The sequence below is a fragment of the Staurois parvus genome, unplaced genomic scaffold, assembly GCF_062004578.1.
Source record: "Staurois parvus isolate SC_StPar_1 unplaced genomic scaffold, SC_StPar_1.0 ptg000233l, whole genome shotgun sequence".
Taxonomy (NCBI): domain Eukaryota; kingdom Metazoa; phylum Chordata; class Amphibia; order Anura; family Ranidae; genus Staurois; species Staurois parvus.
The window spans coordinates 4,283,110-4,309,158 of NW_028318029.1; the positions used below are offsets into that span (position 1 = coordinate 4,283,110).

The following is a 26,049-nucleotide window of genomic DNA, read 5'->3' on the forward strand; positions in this document are numbered from 1 at the left end:
CTGGATTACTATATGCGATATATGACTTGTATTATCCTGAGGCCTGCACTCTGATATAGAATTCCTTTTTGGATCCAATGTGACTTGGCAGCTGTCTTCTGTGAAATTGGAGTAAAACACGTTTTGGGCTTGGTGGTTTTCTATGGTGTCTCTTTGGTATTTTTCGGTCCTTTGTCACACTTCTGTGCCCCCTTTTGAAAATGATGGTCCACAACTATTGCTCTTCAGTAGATGCACACATATTTTGCTCTTACATGACTGGGTTCAACCATATGATCTCATTCACATGATAAAGATGGATGATCATTTGAAACGCGTTCAACTGACGTGTGGAATGTTGTCCTCTACTATGTAGTCATGTGGAAAATATGTGCACCCTGTGCTAAAGTATTTGACATGATATTACATGTGTTTTTATTATTTGATTAATAAACATTATGTTTTTATAGAAAAAATATGATGTGTGCCAAAATCTATAAACCCTTTAAAGTCCTTTGCCACAAAGTATTGGTGGTTTGGGTATGATATTTAGAATGTGCATATAGTGGCACAGAACCTCTCTAAACATTTCTGAGTGTTCAAATCTAGTGTACAATGAATAGGATCTGCCAGCACAGTAGACAGCGTTAGGACAAACACAGCTCCCCAACCTCCTCATAAACAAAGACTACTATGCTATTTGAATGAGAACATGTAACAAATATAAAGTAGGTGGTGCCCTAATTTGGCTGAAAAAGTGGAAAAACACTTTAGGTACATGCTAGCATAGCTATACTTTGTATCAGTTATCAAAAAGCCCCTTTCTACTGGGATCCAATTTGGAAGAGGCAACATCATGAGCCAGTTAAGCTCTACTGTATAATGTAGTGCTGCCATTCTAACAGTAGGAGAGAGTAATGACCTCCTTAATTTAGTAATGCTCTAACTTTCCAGTCACAGGCCAGGGGCTGTGTGGTGGTGACCAAAATGTCTAACTGTAGTGGAGAAAAGCAAAATCACTGGTCTAGTTACAGTCAGGTCCATAAATATTGGGACATCGACACAATTCTAACATTTTTGGCTCTATACACCACCACAATGGATTTGAAATGAAATGAACAAGATGTTCTTTAACTGCAGACTGTCAGCTTTAATTTGAAGGTATTTACATCCAAATCAGGTGAACGGTGTAGGAATTACAACAGTTTGCATATGTGCCTCCCACTTGTTAAGGGACCAAAAGTAATGGGACAGAATAATAATCATAAATCAAACTTTCACTTTTTAATACTTGGTTGCAAATCCTTTGCAGTCAATTGCAGCCTGAAGTCTGGAATGCATAGACATCACCAGACGTTGGGTTTCATCCCTGGTGATGCTCTGCCAGGCCTCTACTGCAACTGTCTTCAGTTCCTGCTTGTTCTTGGGGCATTTTCCCTTCAGTTTTGTCTTCAGCAAGTGAAATGCATGCTCAATCGGATTCAGGTGAAGTGATTTGACTTGGCCATTGCATAACATTCCACTTCTTTCCCTTAAAAAACTCTTTGGTTGCTTTTGCAGTATGCTTTGGGTCATTGTCCATCTGCACTGTGAAGCGGCGTCCAGTGAGTTCTGAAGCATTTGGCTGAATATGAGCAGATAATATTGCCCGAAACACTTCAGAATTCATCCTGCTGCTTTTGTCAGCAGTCACATCATCAATAAGTACAAGATAATCAGTTCCATTGGCAGCCATACATGCCCACGCCATGACACTACCACCACCATGCTTCACTGATGAGGTGGTATGCTTAGGATCATGAGCAGTTGCTTTCCTTCTCCACTCTTCTCTTCCCATCACTCTGGTACAAGTTGATCTTGGTCTCATCTGTCCATAGGATGTTGTTGCAGAACTGTGAAGGCTTTTTTACAAGTCGTTTGGCAAACTCTAATCTGGCCTTCCTGTTTTTGAGGCTCACCAATGGTTTACATCTTGTGGTGAACCCTCTGTATTCACTCTGGTGAAGTCTTCTCTTGATTGTTGACTTTGACACACATACACCTACCTCCTGGAGAGTGTTCTTGAGCTGGCCAACTGTTGTGAAGGGTGTTTTCTTCACCAGAGAAAGAATTCTTCGGTCATCCACCACAGTTGTTTCCTGTGGTCTTCCGGGTCTTTTGGTGTTGCTGAGCTCACCGGTGCATTCCTTCTTTTTAAGAATGTTCCAAACAGTTGTTTTGGCCACGCCTAATGTTTTTTCTATCTCTCTGATGGGTTTGTTTTGTTTTTTCAGCCTAATGATGGCTTGCTTCACTGATAGTGACAGCTCTTTGGATCTCATCTTGAGAGTTGACAGCAACAGATTCCAAATGCACATAGCACACTTGAAATGAACTCTGGACCTTTTATCTGCTGACTGTAATTGGGATAATGAGGGAATAACACACACCTGACCATGGAACAGCTGAGAAGCCAATTGTCCCATTACTTTTGGTCCCTTAACAAATGGGAGGAACATATGCAAACTGTTGTAATTCCTACACCGTTCACCTGATTTGGATGTAAATACCCTCAAATAAAAGCTGACAGTCTGCAGTTAAAGCTCATCTTGTTCGTTTCATTTCAAATCCATTGTGGTGGTGTATAGAGTCAAAAATGTTAGAATTGTGTCGATGTCACAATATTTATGGACCTGACTGTATGGTATCTGGCAGAGGTGTCTGGATTACAAAAAAAAAGTCTTAACAGAATTAAACTTATTTGTAGCCTCTGCTGTTTCCATACATATCTAGCAATTTCCTGACGTTTGCCCTTTGAATGGAGTAAAACCTCAAATTCTAACAGAACTCCATAATCACATCATTTGGATAATCTAAAGCTGAGTAAAACTTTTCAACATTAGTAGGGTAAAAAGCTTTCAAGCTGCAATAAGACAAGACAAAAAAAAAAAAAATAAAACCTAGAAGCTGTTTTAAAAATATACATTTGAAACCTTTTGCAGAACTAATACAATGGCATTTATTTACTAACTAAAGAGTGCAAATTCTGGGGCGGCTCTGCATAGAAACCAATCAGCTTCCAGGTTTTTTTTTTTTTATCTTTTATCAAAGTTCAACTGAACAAGTCAGACGCTGTTTGGCTACCATGCATCTGATTTTGCACTCTCCAATTTTAGTAAATCAACCCCAATGTGTCCAGTTCTGGTCTATTAAATATTATGCATCTAATTTTATTTTAGTTTGAGGTGCCTGGTTTGAACAGATATCACTGTGTAGTAATGAATAACAAAAACAAGTCTGAACTCCTTCCACAGAGCACGGTAGCCGTCTCCTTTGTAATCCATCAAGAAAAGACAACCCCTTTAATATGTAACAAAATTGTACAAACACATCTAACAAGAAGTTACCATGGCTTTTCAAAATTTATTTTACAGATTTCTGGATTTGGCAATTAAAACAAAAGGAATGTGGATTATTTAAATGGAAACAAGCAAAACCAAGTTAAATATATAGTTTATTGCCAGCTGTCAACAATGTACTGCATAAACCAGTAACAGCTGCTCCTCAAATGATTTTATGAATACTGACATCACCGTCATTTCTTCCTTTACACTATCTCCAACTTAAACAGACTACTTACAATCCTACAGCTTGGCCCAAATACCAGGATCACTACCCAAGCTCCCACAAGAGAATGGTCAAACTATCTGGCCTTCTGTTACTTGGGGCATTCGGTCACATTATTTTACCTATTTGCAGAGTAGCAAATTAATACAGGTCATTATTGGTCATCACCAGACTTACTCAATATTAATGCAGCTGTACTGAATCAGTTATCATTCATCACTGATCTTGTCTTTGGACCAAGTCATGTTGTTTTTTAGGACCAATATCAACCTAAAGGCCAACAATATAGTGGCACTTAAGATCCCATTACTCAGTCTTTCCAAGCAGAAGATGAAGTGCAACTAAACCCTCAAGCAGTACCATTTTCACGAAATAACTTTTAACCAAAGAAGCATCATTGCATTAGAAAAATGACATTTACACACATTTGAATCATTTTTCTTTTTAGTTCCAAACACAGCACTGCTGCACATTGCCACGACCTCCGGTAAGTGCGTGGACTCGTGCACAACATTGCTTAATCAAGCATCTAACTATACTCCCTCCAGGATGCCTTATCAATCATACCTGTAGTGGGCAGTCCAGAGGGGGGGTTTCAGAATTGCAGCAAAGGATGATGCTTGCTGTATTAGCACTTGAAGAAGCACATCCTCTCTTGGTCTATCTTTGCAATGTGCATTTAGTGTGACATTAAATATAATAAAGAATGCAGCGCTACACCCAAAATATATATGTGACATTGCTGCCACTGTTTGCAGGGCATAAAGAACATTATTTTTTAAAATAAGGGTTTAGATGCACTTGAAAACTAGAGAACTGTTTTGAGTTTCATGCCCAGCCTGCATTCTATATACTGAATTATGGATTACAAAAAAATGCACTTTACTATAACAAATAATGTTTTTTTAGTAAACGTTTTTTCTCGTTTACTCATAAAACATCTTCAAGAAAAGTGGAGTTCATACAGACCACAATCAGTGCTTTAAAATGACTTAAATGTTGAAAGGGAGATTAGGTCACATGTGCAAAATACAAGATATGACTGTAATGTCTTTACACAAAACAAAAAGTACATAGGCAAACAGTGTATATTTTGTTTAGTTTCACCACACTGTTAAAAAAACAAAATGCAAAAAATGTAATAAATTATTACTGGTGATTTGATGTAGACCCAGCAGAGAGCAAAACAAACTGTGTACATTAAAAAAAAAAACAAAAGCAGAATTCTAAAATGTTCTATAATTTGTTAGACACCTACATCCTTGTCCAGGCAGATATGAACAAACTCAGTGCTTGTTGAGTGTACAAGAAGTAGCACATTGTATTTATTCACATAAAAAAGCACTTTTTTATTCTGGGATAACTCAGTGTATATATTTAATGCTGTAGAGCAAATACAAAGAACCTCAGCTCAAATACAAGAACTGGAAACCAGCATACATAGTTACTGTACATTCACACTGCTTCTCACTCCCACAAAAGAAATGGACACTATTTCTATCAAATATTCAGAATATGGTTCTTTTTTTTTTTTTCCATGATGCTATAGAAGATTGGGTTTTCGGATCCCAAATTGGAAATTCTTTCAGATTTTGTTTTGTGGACGCATTTGTGCGCAGCTGCCCATGCAAATAAATATACTTGGTTCAATTCAAATTAAATGCCAGGACATCAGCACCTTGTCACATTAACATTCACTTCACAATAGCCTATCAGCATTAGTAAAAACTAAAAATAGTCAGACTAAACTTTAGAATCAAATTGTTATGCTAAAGTAAAATAAGCCAATAACATTTTCTAAGAGTTATCGAGGTCCAATGATTGCTAGGAAGCATGCAGAAATTGACAGCTTGCTCCCTTATCTAGATGAAACATGGCTTAATTTTCCAAAACAAGACTGCGTGCATTTCCATGTCTTCATACATATCCAGCTGCATCTCATTGTAGATGTCTTGTTAGGCAGGGTATTTGAGTGGTTGTTTTTTGCAGATGCACAGGCATTAAGTTGTCCAGATGTCCAGTTCAGGAAGAAAAGAATACTTTGAAAACACTGGAGAAATCCCAGTCTAGTTAGTGAGGCTGTAGTTTCTGTATCCTTTCATTGAATGAAAGACAACTCTTTCCACTCTAGTCTGTAATGTGGCAAAAAGATGATGGCTGGGACAGCCACAAAAATAATGCCACAAGTTACATTTTAATGTAGCAAATGGAGACTCTTAAAATATTCTTTTAGACAAATCATACTTCTGTTTCTAAACTTCTGCAAGGGTTTCACTCAATGCTTCTCTTTGGGAAAATCACAGGAAAAAAAAACCTTTTTAAACCATTGGTGCTAAAATATAGTCATGTCTACCTAAGTTACATAAAAGCGCTATTGTATATTGCACGCAGAACAGCAAGGGTCATCTTTATCAGGCTGGGCTGCATAGTTCATTTGCCGAACAATCTCTGCAAAAAGCTCATCCACCATGGTTTTACTCTTTGCTGATGTTTCCATAAAAGGGCATCCCCAGTCTTCTGCCAAGGCGCGCCCCTCATTAGATGACACCTCACGTTCACTTTCTAGGTCAACTTTGTTGCCAACCAAGATTACTGGCACCTTTTCATATCTGCATGAACAAAAAAAAAAAATATAACACATTAGCAAAATGTACATTATTGTTCACTATGCACCACGCAATACACTGTATTTCCTAATCCTCATGCAACTGAAAATACATTTATAGGGGACCTGTAGGACTGACTGACACACACACACACACACACACACACATATATATATATATATATATATATATATATATATATATAAAAAAGATTATTTCCAAACAGCAAAAGGAGGATACCAATGACTTACTGCCTCAAACTGACACTGCCTATGGAATTCAGACAATCAGTCTCCAGTGCTAGTAGAGAGGTTCACACCAACAGGTGAAAGCCAATTTGATAGGGGAGGGGGATCCAGCATCAATCAAAATTGGCTGGCTCAGTAAAAAAAAAAATCAAGCCTGGAAGAATTTGAAAACCAAGGACAGAATTGCAACAAACATGACTATTTTATGCACAGGGATAAGGGTAAAGGGAAGGAATACGAGAGTGTGTGTATGTATTAAGGTTCTCATTTATCCAGGTCATGGTGTAAATAATAGGTAAAGTGATACTAAACACACACTGTTTAATTTACATTATTATTACTTCTCTTCCTGTGTGTGCATGATGGCACGGTAGTTATTTTTATAAAAAACAAACACACATCTAAGTACCTTTTTCCTAATCAATATACAGCTGTCACATGACCTTTGGGATAGAGAGTTAAAATAAATAATATCAATAAACTGTCATAACTTGCCATACCAGTATGTGTGTGTGTGTATATATATATATATATATATATATAATCAAAACAACATGGTGTGGGCAGATTTCTAACAGGGTCATGTCACACCCCCCCAGCCTGTGTCTTAGAATAACAGGGAGACAAAGCCTCCGTCAATCAAGATTTAATATCCCACGCCTATTGTGTTTAGCTGGTTAGGGGCAAGGAGGAGGTAGGAGGGAGTGGGCTGTCTCTGTGTATACACCAATATGTGTGACTCTATAGTCACATGGGCTCTCTCAGATGTCATCAGATAAGGAATGCTCAGCATAGAAACACACTGAAAACTGAGCATGTGCACTAGCTGCCAACAATGAAAAAAACCTCAACTGCATGGGGCCATGGACAGAAGGGGGAGATAGAGAACAGCAGGATCAACCAGGTTTTTTTTTTTACAGAATACAGAAAATGAATCACATAGTGACTGAGTATGAACACCATAAATCCTGTATAATAATAATGTAATACAGCATTTACTGACAGTTTTTAATGATGAGGGTTTTTAGTGATATTTTAATCACTTTCAACAGGACGTTTTCTGTAATGTTGAAGACATTTCAGTATTTTTCCATGTAACTTCACCTTTGGATTACGTAATTTGAATAGAACAGGGTGGTTTCACAAATGTTCACATCTCCCATCTTAATTCCACTGTGAATGAATTTAGATATCTGCATTACCCCCATGGCTATAAAAGCTAGGGTTCCTGATATGTAGAACTGTGGAATATATTTCAACATTACAAAATGAGTCAAGCTGAATGTGAATAAGCTCCAAGGAGCAGGGCCCTCCTAACCCTCTTGTATTGAACTGTATTGTTGCTGTATTGTCTCCCTTATATTGTAAAGCGCTGAGCAAACTGTTGGCGCTATATAAATCCTGTATAGTAATAATAATAGTCGTGCATTAGTAGATTGAAAACTTGTAAGAAAACGTGTATCAAAATTCTGAGTAGCGTTGGTGACCTGGTGAATGCCGTTCGTCAAGAGTTTGTTTTCTTTTAACATTCAATTATAGAAAAAAATGATTTTCTTGGATGAAAATTGCATTCACTGTTAGAAATGTGTATATTTGTGTTCATCCTGCAACTTTTCTTGTCACTGCAGTCCCACATGAATGTTGGTTTGACCCCACTAATGATTAGAAAAATGAACAAGCGCTCTTAGAATGAAAAATTAAAAAAAAAAAAAATCGACTAGTTTATAGCCAGCTTAAGACTGATGTCACACAGGCAACTCCAACAGTAGTGTCACATTGCTCCCTCTGTGGAATCGCTTCCTCACAAGCCCTAAGCATTAACTGATCTAGCTTGCTAATGAGCAGTATCTCGCTGTCCGAGCTAACGCTGGAGCAATCCCATACAGACTTGCAGACAGTCTCTTAGAGATCCTATAACCTCACATATCAGCACAATAGCAAATTACTTAATACATATCTTTTAGGTATCCATATATTAGTTTTACATCCACTTTTGTGAAAATTTTAAGTCTCTTCATATAGATCGCACACTACATTTATTCCCATATAGGACATCCAAAATCAAAAATTGTGAATACAATCAGATAAAATGAATTCTATAAGCACAAGTCTCTTATGTCTAAATTCTTACTCTAATCTCCTCCTATTCTTTATTAGTTATATTGTGTTAGATGTCCAAATAAATCCATCATTCTTGCACAAGATTTGCAACATTGTATCTCCATCGACCTCCTTTGACAAACAGAGGTACATTACTCAGTGAACTCTCCACACCAGTGTTGAAGGACAAGTTCACTTTTTCACAAAAAATAAACAAAATGTAAACATCCTGTTGTTAGCAGCCTATGCTGCCGATGTAGCGGTCCATACCCAAATGTCCCTATATGCAATATGCAGCCCCAAAGTGAGTACCCATCAAAATGATTGCAATAGCAAGTGCTCACTGGTCGGTGCAGCCACGTGGCCATGAACAAGAAGTGTTATTGAGGCTGCTTCTTCCAGTAAAGCATCCGAGAAAACAGAAGTACTTGTTATTGGTCAGCATGGTCATGTTGCCGTGCTGACCAATAAGCGCATGCCACTGCGAGCATTATGATGGGTACTCACTCTGGGGCTGTACTGCAGTGCACATTCCGCTACACTGGCAACACAGGACATCACAGACGCTTTGTGCAGTGGGGTGGCCAGAATATTTGGAGCTAGTTCACCTTTTCATGAATAAATGTTAACTTGATGTTAAACTCACCAAGGAATAGTCTGAAATCGCTTTTTGTAACACCACTTTTCCATTCTCATTTAGCTGTCATTTTCAAGCAATGCAAAAATACACAAAATATCCACATAGCGTATACTGATATATAAAAGAATATAACCCCCCCCCCCCCCCCAAAACCCAAAACTTTCTTAATGAAACTATTGAAACAGAAAAAAAAATGTAAAATAGATAAATATTACACTCACATTCCATGGTGCTTCAATCCACACTGGATATACTGTGTGTAAATACTCACTGCTGTGGGGAAAATGTGCAGACACTGGAGTCTCTCACCTGCTGACAGCAACAGCACAGCGTTCCCCTTCAACCTGTGATCAGTGTGTGTTCTGGCCCCTCTTCCTAATGTCGTTCAACATCACAAAACAAGTCTAGTTGTGACTAATGCCCTCCACACACGTATAGAATATCAGCTGAAATTTTTCATTTTTGAAAAGATTGTTCGACACTCGTGCCGTTAGTGGACTCAACTTTCGAGCCGATTTCGAAAGTAGGCCCGGCTAATGTCGATGAACCCGAAGTGAAAACTTTAATTGTTTCAACCAAAGTGTATACATTCATGTGTTAATTGAAACAAAAAATCCCCTGCCTAGTATTGCCCATGTCCTTTGGTGTACCGTAAAAATAATCTTTGAACAAATTTTATTCTATGTGTTTAGTGGACAAGTCGTCGAGAGACGAATAGTCGTTCGCACTGTAAATGGACTATATTCTATACATGTATGGCCAGCCTACGGCTGATATGACACAGGCAAATCTACTGCTAGTGTCAAAATGTGGAAGCACTTTGTCTTCCACCCCAAACACTGCCAAATCTCCCTCGCTATCAATAGCAGCAATATCTTGATGGCCCCATTAGTGAGTGAGCTATTCCATATAGACCTGAAGTCAGTCTCTTAGAGTTCCTGATTTTGGCACATTACTACCCGTGTCAAGATCCCCTGTGTGACACCAGCCTTACTACTACTAAGAATTAGAAATGGAGGAAATAAAAACATTGCATTCATGATATATACAGCACTTATGCTCCTTTTATTGCTGAAAACCTACAGGAGGAAAGAAGGTCTATGAAACATTTCTACCCTGTAACCTGCACCTCCATCTTCTAGAACAGTCTTATTTCTAGTGGTAGTAAACTCAAGTTTATTTTTACCTGGAGGTGAACTTATAATAAAGCTTACCTGTAGGTAAAATGAATATCTCCTAAACATGCACCCTTTAGGAGATATTCTAGTGAGTGGATGCCGGTGACATTACCGGTGCATGCGCTCTGAAGGAATGACATATCCATGCCATTCCTCCAGAGCTGTGTGCCACAGGAGTGACGTCATCGCGGCTCAGCCATTCAAGCGGCCACAGTCTGAAGGAAGACAGGGTGAAGATGGAAGCCTCTGCAGTGGTGACAGCACGCAGCTGGAGGGTTTTGTTTCAAGGTAAGTCTTTCATAATGTATGCGATGCATACTAGCACATTATGCCTTTACCTTGCAGGGGGAAATCTTTTTTTTAAACTTTACTACCGCTTTAAAGTAGAAATGAACTAGAGGTGGGGGCTGTGGGATCATTTACCTAAATGTGCAAAGTATTTGCATACTTAATTTAGCATTTGCCCTCCTTGAGCAATGATAGCTTCACAATCGCTCCCATCTTTTGTTTTTATACCACTCGGTGTCCTCTTTTGACTACTGGGTGGCCAGTCACGATATAACTCCCATGCATGTGTGATAGAGCTACATTAGGGCTCTTTCACATGGATGTTCCGATCTGGTCCGCCTGTCCGTTTACACCTGCCAACACCCGACGGGACGGGGATCCAATTACCCTTCCATCTGTCTGATCAGGTCGGATGAAAATGAACAGGTGGTCCGTTTTCATCCAACCTCCTCATTGAGGAGAGCAAGCAGCTCTGTGTCTGCTCTGCAGCAGCGGGGCAGACACAGAGCTGTCATCTGCTTGCTCAGTGGGGATCAGCGGAGAGATCCCCCACTAAGCAAGCAGATCCACTAAACAGGTCTGCTCCGTGTGAAAGGACCCTCACCATGGCACCTGGCTTTGCGTTTCTCCGCTGCCAAAAAAGCTACATTCTCTTCCTGTGTGTACACAAAGTCTCTTCCACCAAAAAAAAAAAAAAACCAAAAAAAAAAACTTTACAGCAGAATTCCAGCCACAATGAAAAAATTAAAATAAACAAAACCAGTTTTTGCTGCAGTAAGCAATTTTAATCCAGAGATTTGTCCACATTAGTGTTTCCTGCCACTAGATGCGTACTGGAAATTGCCACAGCCATTCTGGAACTGATTTACTAAAGGCCAATAGACTGTGCACTCTGAAAGTACAGTTGCATTCATTTCCCCCAGAGCTTAGTAAATGTGGCAAAGCTCTGCTGATTTCCGTTGTCCAATATATATGCAAGCAAAAATGCTAAAAAAAAAAAACAATAAAAAAATCTTCACGCCTGGGTATTGTTTACAAAGTGAATCTTTATTACATTACATTTACTATGGAAAATGAGTGCAGCTGCACTTGCAAACTGTAAAATATTTGCCTTTAGAAAATTAACTCCTCTGTGTCCAGGGTTGTATGTCTGTACAAGTGAACGCAAATGCCAGTGTTTCTTATTGTAGCACTAAAGGGTCTGTATGCTCTTGTATGCTATATGGCCCTCATTGTGAGTGTGCTGAGCACTTAAAAGAGAAGTAGCGCAGTGATGAGCTCATCCTATTGTCACTTTCTGCGTCTTGTCAGATGGGCTCCTTCCTTTCATTGTACAAGGCCATTTACACATGCGTGTCACAGAACAGGAAAGTTCACCTACATCCGGCCTACTCATTATAGCCACCACATTCTACTAGTTCTGTGCTTAAAGTGGTTGTAAAGACTGAAGGTTTTTTATCTTCATGTATTCTATGTATGCAGGTAAAAAACCTTCTGTGTGCTGCGCCCCACACTCACCTGAGCCCCATCTCAATCCAGCAAAGTGCACAGAAGGATCGGCTGTCTCGGGTCTCTCTCTCTCCTCAAAAGCTGAGACACCCACAGCCAGTGAGCCAATGAGGAGAGAGCAGGGGTGGGGTTGAGCCGTGGCACTATGTATGGATGCATAGGCAAGGCTTGGGAGTGAGCACACACCAGTGCCCCCATAGCAAGTAGGTTGCTATTAGGGGCACTGGTTAAGGGGGAGAAGTCAGGAGTGCTGGCGGGGGAACTGAGAAGAGGAGGTCCGGGGCTGCGCTGAGAAAAACCACTGCACAGAGCAGGTAAGTGTAACATGTTTGCAATTTAAAAAAACAAAAAACCTTTAAAATCACTTTAAACCATTACAAAAATATTATGCCTTCAGAACTCCACCAAAAATAGCAAGCTTGTAATAGGTTGTAGAATGTGGCCCCACAATGAACTGCACCCTGACAGTGCACTGTGATTGGCCAAAGCAATTAACCTGACCACAGGTCAGGTGCAATGCTTTGGCCAATCACAGTGCACGAGGACGTCACAAGGGGGTGGGGCTGGCCCCACTCCATGTGACGTCATCACAGTATTTGCAGTGGGCAGCACAGTGGCTAAATGGTTAGCACTTCCGCCTGGCAGTACTAGGGTCGTTGGTTCGAATCCCAACCACGGCACCACCTACCTGGAGTTTGCATGTTCTCCCTGTGCCTGTGTGGGTTTCCTCCAGGTACTCCGGTTTCCTCCCACACTCCAAAGACATGTTGGTAGGTTAATTGGATCCTGTCTAAATTGGACCTAGTATGTGTATGTATGATTAGATTGTACACCCTTTTGAGGGTCAGGGACTGATGTGAATGTACAATATATATGTAAAGCGCTGCATAAATTGATGGCGCTATATAAGTACTTGAAAAAAATAAATAATAAATATTTAAGAAACGTCATCCTTGCCCAGCAATCGGACAGCGGGAGCCAGGGTCGAGGGTGGAGCGTTTTTGGGGTGTTTTTTGGGTGGATGGTGGGCATCATAATTGACGGATCTACTTTGGGGGACTTTTTTTATTTTTGTTTCTAATAAAAGGACTTGTCAAAGACTGTCTACTGTAATTTTTTTTTTGTGTGAATGAGTAGTCACACCATGTAGCCCATGCTCATTCACATGGGGGGGGGGTGGGACCTGGGGGCCCCCTTGTTAAAGGGGGCTTCCAGGCTCTGAAAAACACCCTGCCCGCAGATCCCCACAACTGTGGCTGGCCCTTGTCCCCATCAACATGAAGACAAGGTGCTTTGGGGGTGTGCCCCCCCTGCCCCAAAGCACCCCCCCATGTTGAGGGCATGCTCTTCCAATCCCTTTCCTAACCTTTCCGGGCTGCATGCTCGCATAAGGGTCTGGCATGGATTTTGGATCCCCACGCCATTTTTAAAAGAAATTTTGGCATGGGGGGTTTCCCTCAAAATCCAAACCAGACCTGCAGGGCTTGGTATGGATGGGGGGGACACCCCACATGGTTTAAAAAAAATAAATGCCGGTAGTTTTTATTACATTCAGATCTCAGCAGGAAAGCCCACTGACCGTTGAAACAGTATATAATGTTTTCACTACTAAAATACCGCATGACTTAATAATATAACTCATATGGTATTTTAGTAGCTATGTGGTCTCTTACCACATACTCAGATGCAGTAAGATACCACTTAGTGAATTGTCCCTGTTCGAAGTTCGCGGTCAAAATTTCATTAGGTTTGAATGTTCGACCGCAAACCGAATTGGGGGGGTTCAGCCCATCACTAGTATGTGCTACTAAATACCACAATAATACTCCACAAAGAAACAAATAATGTCCAGACAGGTTTCCACAGGCCAGCAGGTATTAAGCTGCACTTATCTCAATGCCACCCATTACTGCATTATACCTATATGCCTTCCTCTTATTTCCTTTGCCCAACTCAAACACAATCCCCATGGCACTTCTTGCAGCCCATGCCATTTAGAGCAGCTCCATACACTCAAAAGCATGCAACACCAGCCTTAATATATGACTCTCATGATACATTTAAAATGAGCTATAGGTAGAGCAATATATGTATAAAAAAACTTATATAATTGTTGTTATGGTTGTTCTGAAAAACACAATCATTTACTAGCATGTCTCTTTGCTCTTTCCCACGCAGGGGCTGAATTTGTGGGTGGTGGCAGAGCACAGCTGCCACTTCTCCTTTGTAAAACAGTGAAAGCCTATTCACTTAAAACAAAAAATGTGCTAACCTTTATATGTAAAGAGAACAAACACAACTTACTAATCAGAACCTGTCAGTCATGTAGTGCATTAGAAAGTGGAGTCTCATTGAGTGATCCTAGTTTCTTCTAGCATATTCACCAAGCAAGCACGTGTGAGCAGCAATGGCAGAGCTCTGATTTGAGCGTGCCTGTGTTGTTTTTTTATTGTGACAGCCCTCTCCCTACATTCCTGTGATGGTGTGCTCCCCCACCCCCCTTTGCATTTCTGTGAGTGCTTGTCTTGGAAAAGGTAACCCCACATTGCTCTGCTAAAATCTTGATTATTGGCGACTTTAATGGCACTGTGTCCTCGGATCTTGATAGGCCGACTCCAAACAAAAACTATACCAACTCCAAACAAAAACTTTACCAGCATGTTGCCCACTTTGGCCCTGGCAGCCAATCTTATGGAAGTCTTATTCCTGCTTTTCCACTACCTATAAAATCTTTTCCTGTGTTGACTTATACTTCCCTTTTGGTGAATGTCCAGGAGGCCAGTTATCTCCCTGCAGCCTATCAGGCCACTGTCCATTGGCTCTATTACTACGTACTAGTCAACACTGTAACAAATGCCTTAGGAGACTGTGTACGCAGTACAGATCACATTCTTAGAACTCATTCCATTTCTTATACAATACTATTGAGATAATAATACTGTGTCATCTTCTTCTTTAAGACGCCCATTACAGGTCACTACATCTGTACAGTCTCAGCTACCTGTTCAGAGTAAGAGTTGACTACACAAAGCCTACAGAAGACTGTAGATAATAAAACAGAGCAGTATGCCTTTTCTGCTATGTCTGTCCATTTTGAACAGCCTATAACCAAAAGGAGGGAATTACTCTTACACCTGACTGATGTTTCTAACTTAGATCTCCATAGGTGTAAACATGAATCTTCAAAACAAGGAGATAAAAATGGTAGATTTCTCACCCTGCGTGCAGAACACGATAAACTACTCACTATTGTCCCAGCAATCAGCACACTTGACAGCTCTGTGGTCACTTCCCTGGAAGGGACATTTGCAGAATTTACAGCATATTATTCTACTGACCAACGGCCTGTGATAAATGTGAGGTGCTAAATGTATTTATGTACCCTGTGATTTTTGTGAGTAATATGTATATATAATGGCAAGGTTTTAGCATTATTACTCTATGGTTTCCTATTGTTCTCTCCATACTCTCCCTGAGGAACAGCTGGGCATCCTTGTGAATCTGGATTGATAGGATGTGCTTGGAAAGTGGCAGTGGACCCTGGGAGTGATATTACATACAGTTGTGTTCAAAATAATAGCAGTGTGTTGAAAAAAGTGAATAAAGCTCAAAATCCTTCTAATAGCTTTTATTTCCATGCACACAAATGCATTGGGAACACTACACATTCTATTCCAAATCAAAACATGAAGAAAAATATATCAAATTTGTGTTGTTCCTCTAAAAAAATTGAAGAAAAGTGAATATTAGACTGTTCAAAAAAAATAGCAGTGTTTGTATTCTTCTTTACAAACTCAAATATTCACTATATAAACTGAAAAATGTTTAAGGATTTTGCTTTCCTGTGATTCACTTAATTAATATTTAGTTGTATAAGCGCTGTTTCTGAGAACTGCTGTACATCTGTGTTGCATGGAGTCAACCAACTTCTGGCACCTGTGAACAGGTATTCCAGCCCAGGATGATTGGACTACATTCCACAGTTCTTCTCTATTTCTTGGTTTAGCCTCAGAAACTGCATTTTTGATGTCACCCCACATATTTTCTATTGGATTAAGATCCGGGGATTGGGCTGGCCACTCCATAACGTCAATCTTGTTGGTCTGGAACCAAGATGTTGCACGTTTACTGGTGTGTTTGGGGTCGTTGTCTTGTTGGAACACCCATTTCAAGGGCATTTCCTCTTCAGCATAAGGCAGCATGACCTCTTCAAGTATTCTGATGTATTCAAACTGATCCATGATCCCTGGTATGCGATAAATAGGCCCAACACCGTAGTATGAGAAACATCCCCATATCATGATGCTTGCGCAACCATGCTTCACTGTCTTCTCAGTGTACTGTGGCTTGAATTCAGTGTTTGGGGGTCGTCTGACAAACTGTCTCCGGCCACTAGACCCAAAAAGAACAATCTTACTTTCATCAGTCCACAAAATGTTGCGCCATTTCTCTTTAGGCCAGTCAATGTGCTCTTTGGTAAATTGTAAACCTCTTCAGCACGTCTGTTTTTCAACAGTGGGACTTTGTGGGGGCTTCTTGCAGATAGCTTGGCTTTACATAGGCGTCTTCTAATTGTAACAGTACTCACAGGTAACTTTAGACCTTCTTTGATCTTCCTGGAGCTGATTGTTGGCTGAGTCCTTGCCATTTTGGCTATACTTCTATCCATTTGAATGGTAGTTTTTTGCTTTCTTTCACGTCTTTCAGGTTTTGGTTGCCATTTTAAAGCATTTGCGATCATTTTAGCTGAGCAGCCTACCATTTTCTGCACTTCTTTATGTTTTCCCCTCTCCAATCAACTTTTTAATCAAGGTACGCTGTTCTTCTGAACAATGTCTGGAACGACCCATTTTCCTTAGAATTTCAGAGAGAAATACACTGTAACCAGCATGTACAACATTTGCTGCCTTCCTTCCTTAAATAAGGGCAATAATTGCCACCTGTTTTTCAAAGAATGAATGACCTCACTAATAGAACTCCACACTGCTATTATTTTGAACATGCCCCATTCAATTAGTGATTCAATTACACAGAATCAGCAGAATGCATGTCATGACTGTTGGGTCTGTTGGATTTCTATTACTCTACTACACCTGCTAGCAAATTATTTGCCATGTAGAAATATCATTTCTACCAAAAACAGTGATTGATCAGGTTAGTGATTTTTATTTTGAACACAACTGTATGTGTTCCAGTGATTTTGATCGCTTTTTCTTAAAGATCCTGGTAATCTGATAAGAAGGTGGCACTTCTGGTTAGTTGGTGATCTGGGAGCACTGCATGCAAAGGTCATAGCACACAGTATTCATATTTTAGGTGGATTTTCTTTTTTGGACTGTAACTGGACACTGGGAGTGTACTTTTTATGTGTATTCATTTTTTACCTTTCACTTTAATGTAATATTGTTTATGAATTTTTGGAGTGTGTGTGTGTAGTTTTTTTTCAAGGTATAATTTCACAATGGTTTAAACAATATGTTTGCACATATTTAAAAAGGTGATGAGATATCATCTTTTGCGATTTTGAGTATCGTAATATACACACCTTTTTTATCTTTAATATTAGTAATACACGCCTTCAGTAGGCACTTTCCTCATTGCCAGCTAGATCTTGAACTATTGCTTCAAATCCCTGAAATTCAGAAGTCAACCTCAGTTGTACAACGTGTATTAGCCCCTTCTGTTGGCTTACACCCCCAAGCTATCCACTTTGAAACAAAAGTGCCAGATAGAGGTTTCTGACCTACATGACCAGGACTGGCTAGATACAAGGAACATACCCTTCAAACACCTGGTGTCAACTAGACACAAACTCATAATGTAAAATCCTACACCCTGCCAGGTTTTACAGGATGAATCAAACCCTTTCCTCAGCCTGATGGAGATGTGCCCACAAACCTGGTGACTTCTTTCATATATTCTGGACATGCCCAGCTATCTACCATTACTGGAGCAATGTCATCAATAATTTTAACCCTGTTGTCCATCGTCCCGTCGCACAGAATCTTCCTGTTGGGTCTTGTGGAGGACTTGGTTCCTACTGTGGTAGAGAGGGCCCTCTTTTTTGTTCTACACCAGGAAAGCTGTCACAATGTGTTGGATGAAACCAACTCCTCCCACTGTCCAGTTTTGGAAGCAACTTGTGAATTCCAACTTAACTTTAAATTAGGACACATATCATACTAGGGGTTGCCCCAAAGTTTTCCAAGGTTTGGGCATGCTGGCTATATGATGCAGCCACAGCTATGGCACCTGTAAGGTAAAGTCTACAGGCTTGAAAAAAAAAAAAATTGCTGTGTAAATAGATAGAAAACTGGCTAAAAGATCATATTCAGAGAGTAGTGGTTAATGATTCATACTCTGAATGGTCTAGGGTTGTTAGTGGTGTACCCCAGGGTTCATTGTTGGGACCCTTACTTTTTAATATATTTATGAACGATATAGGGTCTGGGATTATTAATACCATTTCAGTCTTTGCAGATGACACCAAGCTGTGCAGTGGAATAACGTTCTTACAGGATGTCTCCAACTTACAAGCTGACCTCAATGCACTGTTTACTTGGGCAACTATGTGGCAAATGAGGTTTAATGTTGCTAAATGTAACGTTATGCACTTGGAGGCTAAGAATATGCATGTATCATACAAAATGGGGGGGGGGGGGGGGTACAACTGGGGGGATCAATGGTGGAGAAGGATCTGGGAGTTCTGGTAGACCACAAGCTTAATAATGGCATACAATGCCAAGCTGTGGTTTCTAAAGCAATCAAAATCCTCTCATAATAAAAGAGGTATAGACTCCAGAGAGAGAGAGATATCATTCTACCCCTGTACAAATCATTAGTAACACCTCATCTGGAATATGCACTTCAGTTTTGGGCAACAATTCACAAAAAGAACATTGGGGAACTGGAGAAAGTACAGAGAAGGGCAACCAAACTGATAAGAGGCATGGAGGAGCTCAGCTATGAGGAAAGATTAGAGGAACTGAATTTATTATCTCTTGAAAAGAGGAGATTAAGGGGTGATAAGATCAACGGGTATAAATAAATCAGTGGTTCATATAGTGAACTCAGGGTAGAGTTCATCACCCTTAGGGCATCACAGAGGACAAGGGGGCACTCTTTAAATCTGGAGGAAAAGAGATTTAATCTTCAAATATGGAAAGGTTTCTTCACAGAAATAGCTGTGAAAATGTAGAACAGACTCCCAACAAGTTGTTCTAGCTAGCTCAGTGGATTGCTTTAAAAAAGGCCTGGATTCTTTCCTAGATACACACAATATGACTGGATACTAACATTTATAGGTAAAGCTGATTCAGGGAATATCCTATTGCATCTCTGGGGATCAGGAAGGAATTTCTTCCCCTGCAGGAGCAAAAGCAAATTGCATCATGCTGTGCTGGGTTTCTTTTTGCCTTCCTCTGGATCAATGAAAGGATCAAAGGATTATACATTTTTTTTTTTTGGGTTGAACTGGATGGACGTTTGTCTTTTTTCAGCCAGACTAACTATGTACCCTACCATCTGATGTTTACATGGTCCTATACTGTTATGGTAGTCATGGAAGTGTCAGTTTTTTCCTTTCTCATTTGGGACATTGGGTTGATTACCCTTAAGAGGGTATCTGCTAATTTTATGGAAATTATTGATCCTTTTTTGTACTAGCTCTTCTGTGCTCAAGCCACACACACCATATGATCCATAAGAAATTTTATTTTATTATGTTTGTTAACTCTTTGATTTTCTTTTGGGTGTTGCCCCTGAGTGGGCTTAATTGTTCACATTACTTTTATTTTTCTGTATTAACTCTGGAAAAAAAAAAATTGGTTAAAAAACCATGAAAGACAGTGGAAGCCCCTTACATACAGTCAGGTCCATAAATATTGGGACATCGATACAATTCTAACATTTTTGGCTCTATACACCACCACAATGGATTTGAAATGAAACAATCAAGATGTGCTTTAATTGGAGACTGTCAGCTTTAATTTGAGGGTATTTACATCCAAATCAGGTGAACGGTGTAGGAATTTCAACAGTTTGCATATGTGCCTCCCACTTGTTAAGGGACCAAAAGTAATGGGACAGAATAATAATCATAAATCAAACTTTCACTTTTTAATACTTGCTTGCAAATTCTTTGCAGTCAATTACAGCCTGAAGTCTGGAATGCATAGACATCACCAGACATTGGGTTTCATCCCTGGTGATGCTCTGCCAGGCCTCTACTGCAACTGTCTTCAGTTCCTGCTTGTTCTTGGGGCATTTTCCCTTCAGTTTTGTCTTCAGCAAGTGAAATGCATGCTCAATCGGATTCAGGTCAGGTGATTGACTTGGCCATTGCATAACATTCCACTTCTTTCCCTTAAAAAACTCTTTGGTTGCTTTTGCAGTATGCTTTGGGTCATTGTCCATCTGCACTGTGAAGCGGCGTCCAATGAGTTCTGAAGCATTTGGCTGAATATGAGTAGATAATATTGCCCGAAACACTTCAGAATTCATCCTGCTGCTTTTGTCAGCAGTCACATCATCAATAAATACAAGAGAACCAGTTCCACTGGCAGCCATACATGCCCACGCCATGACACTACCACCACCATGCTTCACTGATGAGGTGGTATGCTTAGGATCATGAGCAGTTGCTTTCCTTCTCCATACTCTTCTCTTCCCATCACTCTGGTACAAGTTGATCTTGGTCTCATCTGTCCATAGGATGTTGTTCCAGAACTGTGAAGGCTTTTTTAGATGTCGTTTGGCAAACTCTAATCTGGCCTTCCTGTTTTTGAGGCTCACCAATGGTTTACATCTTGTGGTGAACCCTCTGTATTCACTCTGGTGAAGTCTTCTCTTGATTGTTGACTTTAACACACATACACCTACCTCCTGGAGAGTGTTCTTGATCTGACCAACTGTTGTGAAGGGTGTTTTCTTCACCAGGGAAATAATTCTTCGGTCATCCACCACAGTTGTTTTCCATGGTCTTCCGGGTCTTTTGGTGTTGCTGAGCTCACCGGTGCGTCCCTTCTTTTTAAGAATGTTCCAAACAGTTGTTTTGGCCACGCCTAATGTTTTTGCTATCTCTCTGATGGGTTTGTTTTGTTTTTTCAGCCTAATGATGGCTTGCTTCACTGATAGTGACAGCTCTTTGGATCTCATCTTGAGAGTTGACAGCAACAGATTCCAAATGCAAATAGCACACTTGAAATGAACTCTGGACCTTTTATCTGCTCATTGTAATTGGGATAATGAGGAAATAACACACACCTGGCCATGGAACAGCTGAGAAGCCAATTGTCCCATTACTTTTGGTCCTTTAACAAGTGGGAGGCACATATGCAAACTGTTGTAATTCCTACACCGTTCACCTGATTTGGATGTAAATACCCTCAAATTAAAGCTGACAGTCTGCAGTTAAAGCACTTCTTGTTCATCTAATTTCAAATCCATTGTGGTGGTGTATAGAGCCAAAAATGTTAGAATTGTGTCGATGTCCCAATATTTATGGACCTGACTGTATATGGAAGAGAAGGTGTAAAACAAGCCTTTACAATAGATGCTTTTTAGAGCACAATACAAATGGTAGGTACAGTGCTACCCTGCCTGGGTAGTGCACTGCATTCCTTATGCATGGTCACCTATGAAAAAATCTGGGTTGCTTTCATATTATTATCCCAACAATATACAGGAATAATGCTGACTCTAAATCCTGGATTCCTACACTTAAAACCACATTACAATTATTATTATACAGTATTTATAAAGCGCCAATAGTTCGCTCAGCGCTGTACATTACAAAGGGGGACAGAACATATGACAGAACAATACCAATACAATGCAAAACATGAGGGGATTGAGGGCCCTGCTCTTTGGAGCTTACAATCTAGGAGGGAGGGAATAGTGGTACAGGAGGAGATAGCTGTGGGGGATGGAGTGGTAGGAAGAGTGGAGGAGGTCGGTCAAGTTAGCAGGGGGTAGGGTAGGCTTCCCTGAAGAGATGGGTTTTCAGGGTGCGCCTAAAGGACAGGAGAGTAGGTGATAATCTGATGGGTTGGGGTAGGGAGTTCCAGAGGATGGGTGACACCCTGGAGAAGTCCTGGAGGCAGGTATGGGAGGAGGAGACCAGGGAACTAGAGAAGGAGGTCTTGTGAGTGTGCGTGCTGGGCGGTACTTGGATATTAGGTCAGTGATGTAGTTCGGGGCAGTATGGTGGACGGCTTTGTACGTCAATGTTAGGATTTTGAATTTGATCCGTTGCGCAATCGGAAGCCAGTGGAGGGATTGGCAGAGGGGGGTGGCGGAAACGGAGCGGTTGGAAAGGTGAATGAGTCTGGCAGCCATATTCAGGATCGACTGAAGCGGGGATAGCCAGCGGTGAGGCAGGCCAGTGAGGAGGGAGTTGCAGTAGTCGAGTCGTGATACGATGAGGGAGTGGATGAGCTGTTCAGTGGTTTCTGGGGTTAGGAACGCGCGGATTTTGGCGATGTTGCGGAGGTGGAGTCTGCACGAGTTTGTTAAAGATTGGACTTGGGGCTGGAAGGATAGGTTGGAGTCCAGAATGACACCAAAGTACTCTGGCCTGCAGGGCGGGTTTGATATTGGCGTTGTTGGATGTGATGGAGAAGTCAATGGGGGGTGGGGTCCGGGCTGGGGGGAAGACAAGAAACTCGGTTTTGGAGAGGTTCAGTTTAAGGAAGTGGAGCAACATCCAATCTGATATGTCGCTCAGTAGGTGTGTGATTCGGGCAGAGACCGAGGGGGTGAGGTGGGGGGTTGAGAGATAGATTTGTGTGTCGTCGGCATAGAGGTGGTAGTTGAAGCCGTGAGAGTGTATGAGTTGGCCAAGGGAGGAGGTGTAGATGGAGAAGAGAAGGGGCCCAAGGACAGAGCCTTGAGGGACTCCAACAGAGAGGAGGAGTGAGGGGGAGGTGGTAGCATTATAGGTAACGCTGAAAGAGCATTGTGACAGGTAGGATGAGAGCCAGGAGAGAGCAGAATCTCTGAGGCCGAGGGAGTGTAGTTTTTTGAGGAGCAGGGGGTGGTCGACTGTGTCGAAGGCCGCAGAGAGGTCAAGGAGTAGGAGCACTGAATAGTGGCCATTAGCTTTGGCGGTTAGAAGGTCGTTGGAGAGTTTGTGTAAGGCGGTTTCAGTGGAGTGTAGGGGACGGAAGCCAGACTGTAGGGGATCGAGGAGGTGGTTGTCGTTGAGGTGAGAGCATAGGCAGGTGTAGACGAGGCGCTCGAAGAGTTTAGATGTAAAGGGGAGCAGGGAGATGGGTCTGAGGTGGTTCGGGTCATTGGGGTCCAGGGAGGGCTTTTTAAGTATGGGGGTGATGTGTGCATGTTTCAGAGGGGAGGGGAAAGTGCCTGAGGAGAGGGAGAGATTGAAGATGTGGGTGAAGGAGCATAGGATGGAGGGGGAAGAAAGTCGTAGGAGTTTTGAGGGGATAGGGTCGAGGGGCAGGTGGTGAGGCGGGCATCAGAGAGGATCTTGGAGACTTCCTCGATGGTGGAATTTATACAAAGCAGAGAAGACTTTTTTTTGTTGTCATATGTTTGTTCACCTTTACAGAAAAACTCCCACATTATCCCCCGGGTGCCTGCTGTACTTATCACACATGAGCCTCAGCTGTCAGGGCTCCTGCACCAACTCTACCAGTTTGAAAACCCTGACAGTTAAGAATCGCCATTGGTAAGCACAACGGTGACCTGCGAAGGAAGGGGGCCTGGTGTTAGTCACATTTACAGTTTATCTGTAGAGGTAATCTAACCCTTTAATTTGGTATGGTGTCCAAGACTCTACCTTTACAAGACTGCAGAGAAATTCATGGGGGTGGAGTTGGGAATCCCTGGCTTTTAGAATCAAATATTTGAAGTTCTTAGAACACTAGGTTACTGGAACCCTGAGGACTTTGCACACCAAGCATTAAGCCATTCTGGAATGAAAAACAAAAAGCCCACAGCAAATAGGCGGTGCCCCTGCATCTCCAGCTAAATCCTCAAGTGTGCCTAAAACACGTGGTATTTGATACAATAATATTTTAGTGAGCTGGAAAATGAGTCATAGGAAGATCAAACAGAAATGTAAAATTAGTGGGTGGAAGGAGTTCTCTTCCTTATTGTTTAAACGTTTGAAGCTGTGCTGTTCTAAGGAAAACAAAGTTATAATTAGCATATACACTTGTGTTTGTGTGCTGAACACTGTGCCCAGCAACACCAGCTTAGCAGCCACTGGATAGTTTTAATACAAATACAAGAAAAGCCATGCCTTGCATTATTGCATTCATTTCATTTTGCACTGCCCTGGCAAGGGTGATATCATAGGCCTTCCAGAAAGATCTTGGTAAAGCTTAGTATCCCATACCATGGAAGAAGACACACACAGCACAAATCGATTTACCCCCCTTCCTGACCAGGCCATTTTCTTGTGATACGGCACTGCATTACTTTAACAAATGCGTAGTCATGCAACACTGCACCCAAATGAAATTTATGTTCTTTTTTCCCCACAAATGGAGCCTTCTTTTGGTGGTATTTGATCATTGGTGCGGTTTTTAATTTTTTGTGGTATAAACAGAAAAGACTGACAATATTGAGAAAAAAAAACTAAATTTTTGACTTTTTGCTATTAACCGCTTCCCAACCGCGCTATAGCCGAAAGACGGCTACAGCGTGGTTGTCCAGTTCTGGGAGGGCGTCCATGGACATTCTCCCAGAACGTGCTCCCTGTGCAACCCCAGCGGAGGTAAAAGGCCAATCACATCGGCCTTTTACTACATGATCAACTGTGTCCAATGGCACAGCAGATCACAATTTAAATACAGTTGCCAGTTATTGGCAGCACTTTCCTCATGCTGTCACAGCGTGAGGAAAGTACTGCCGATAACCGGCAACAGTGACAAGGGAGATCTGCAGTGATTATCAGTGCCCAGCAGTGTCGCCTGTCAATGCCACCAATCAGTGCCCATCATTGCTGAATATCAGTGCCTCCTCAACAACTCCCATCTGTGCCGCCTCATCAGTGTCCATCAGTGCTACCTATCAGTGCAGCCTCATCCATGCATATCAGTGAAGGAGAAAATTACATGTTTGCAAAATTTTATAATAGAAACAAAGAAAACCTTTTTTTTCCAAATTTTTTGCTCTTTTTTTTTTTTTGTTTACAGCACAACAAATAAAAACCCCAGTGATGACTAAATACCACCAAAAGAAGCTCTATTTGTATGAAAAAAAAAACAAATAAACATTTAATATGGGTACAGTGTTGTATGACAACGCAATTGTCATCCAAAGTGCAACACCACTGAAAGCTGAAAATTGGCCTGGACAGGAAGGGGGTGAAAGTGCCCAGTAGGCAAGTGTATAAACATGTCCAGTAAAAAAATTAAAAAAATGAAATTTCATCATAAATGTAGTCCAAAATGTATTCTGCTACATGTCCTTGCTAGAAAAAAAATTAATTGATTTATGTGAAAGTTATAGATTTTACAAATGGCAGTATATATACCACTGACACTACTCTAATGACACTAGGCAGGAAGGGGTTAACATCTGGGGCAATCAAAGGGTTAACTGTGTGCATGTTTTACAGTGTAAGCATGCTGCTTTGTATTGCTCTGCTATGCAGAGCAATACAAAACGTGCAGGAGCTGACAGGGAAGAGATCTATATTGTTTACATACAGACCTCTCCCTTGTCAGTGATACTCGGCGATCGCCGGGTGCCAGCAGGGAATCTCCGGTCAGGACCCAGTGATTGACAGCTGAATTTGCCAATTGCGGCACGGGTAGGGAGCGTGTGCCCCCTGCCTGGAAATGCAAAATTGCCATAAAACATAAAACATACATTCTACATTTTCATACACATTCATACACTTCAGCAGGAACTGGACACCTTAA

General features: G+C 41.1%; 1 protein-coding gene across 1 annotated transcript in view; it reads right to left on the minus strand.

Annotated features, from left to right (window-relative positions):
- Positions 1-3,361: 3,361 nt before the first annotated feature.
- The window catches only part of RAP2A (RAP2A, member of RAS oncogene family), a 40,849-nt gene continuing 18,161 nt past the window's right edge, over positions 3,362-26,049 (minus strand). Inside the window, exon 2 of the mRNA XM_089679979.1 lies at positions 3,362-6,194. Coding sequence (XP_089536105.1) covers positions 5,957-6,194 — 238 coding nt within the window. The 3' untranslated portion in view covers positions 3,362-5,956. The remainder of the gene's footprint in view (positions 6,195-26,049) is intronic.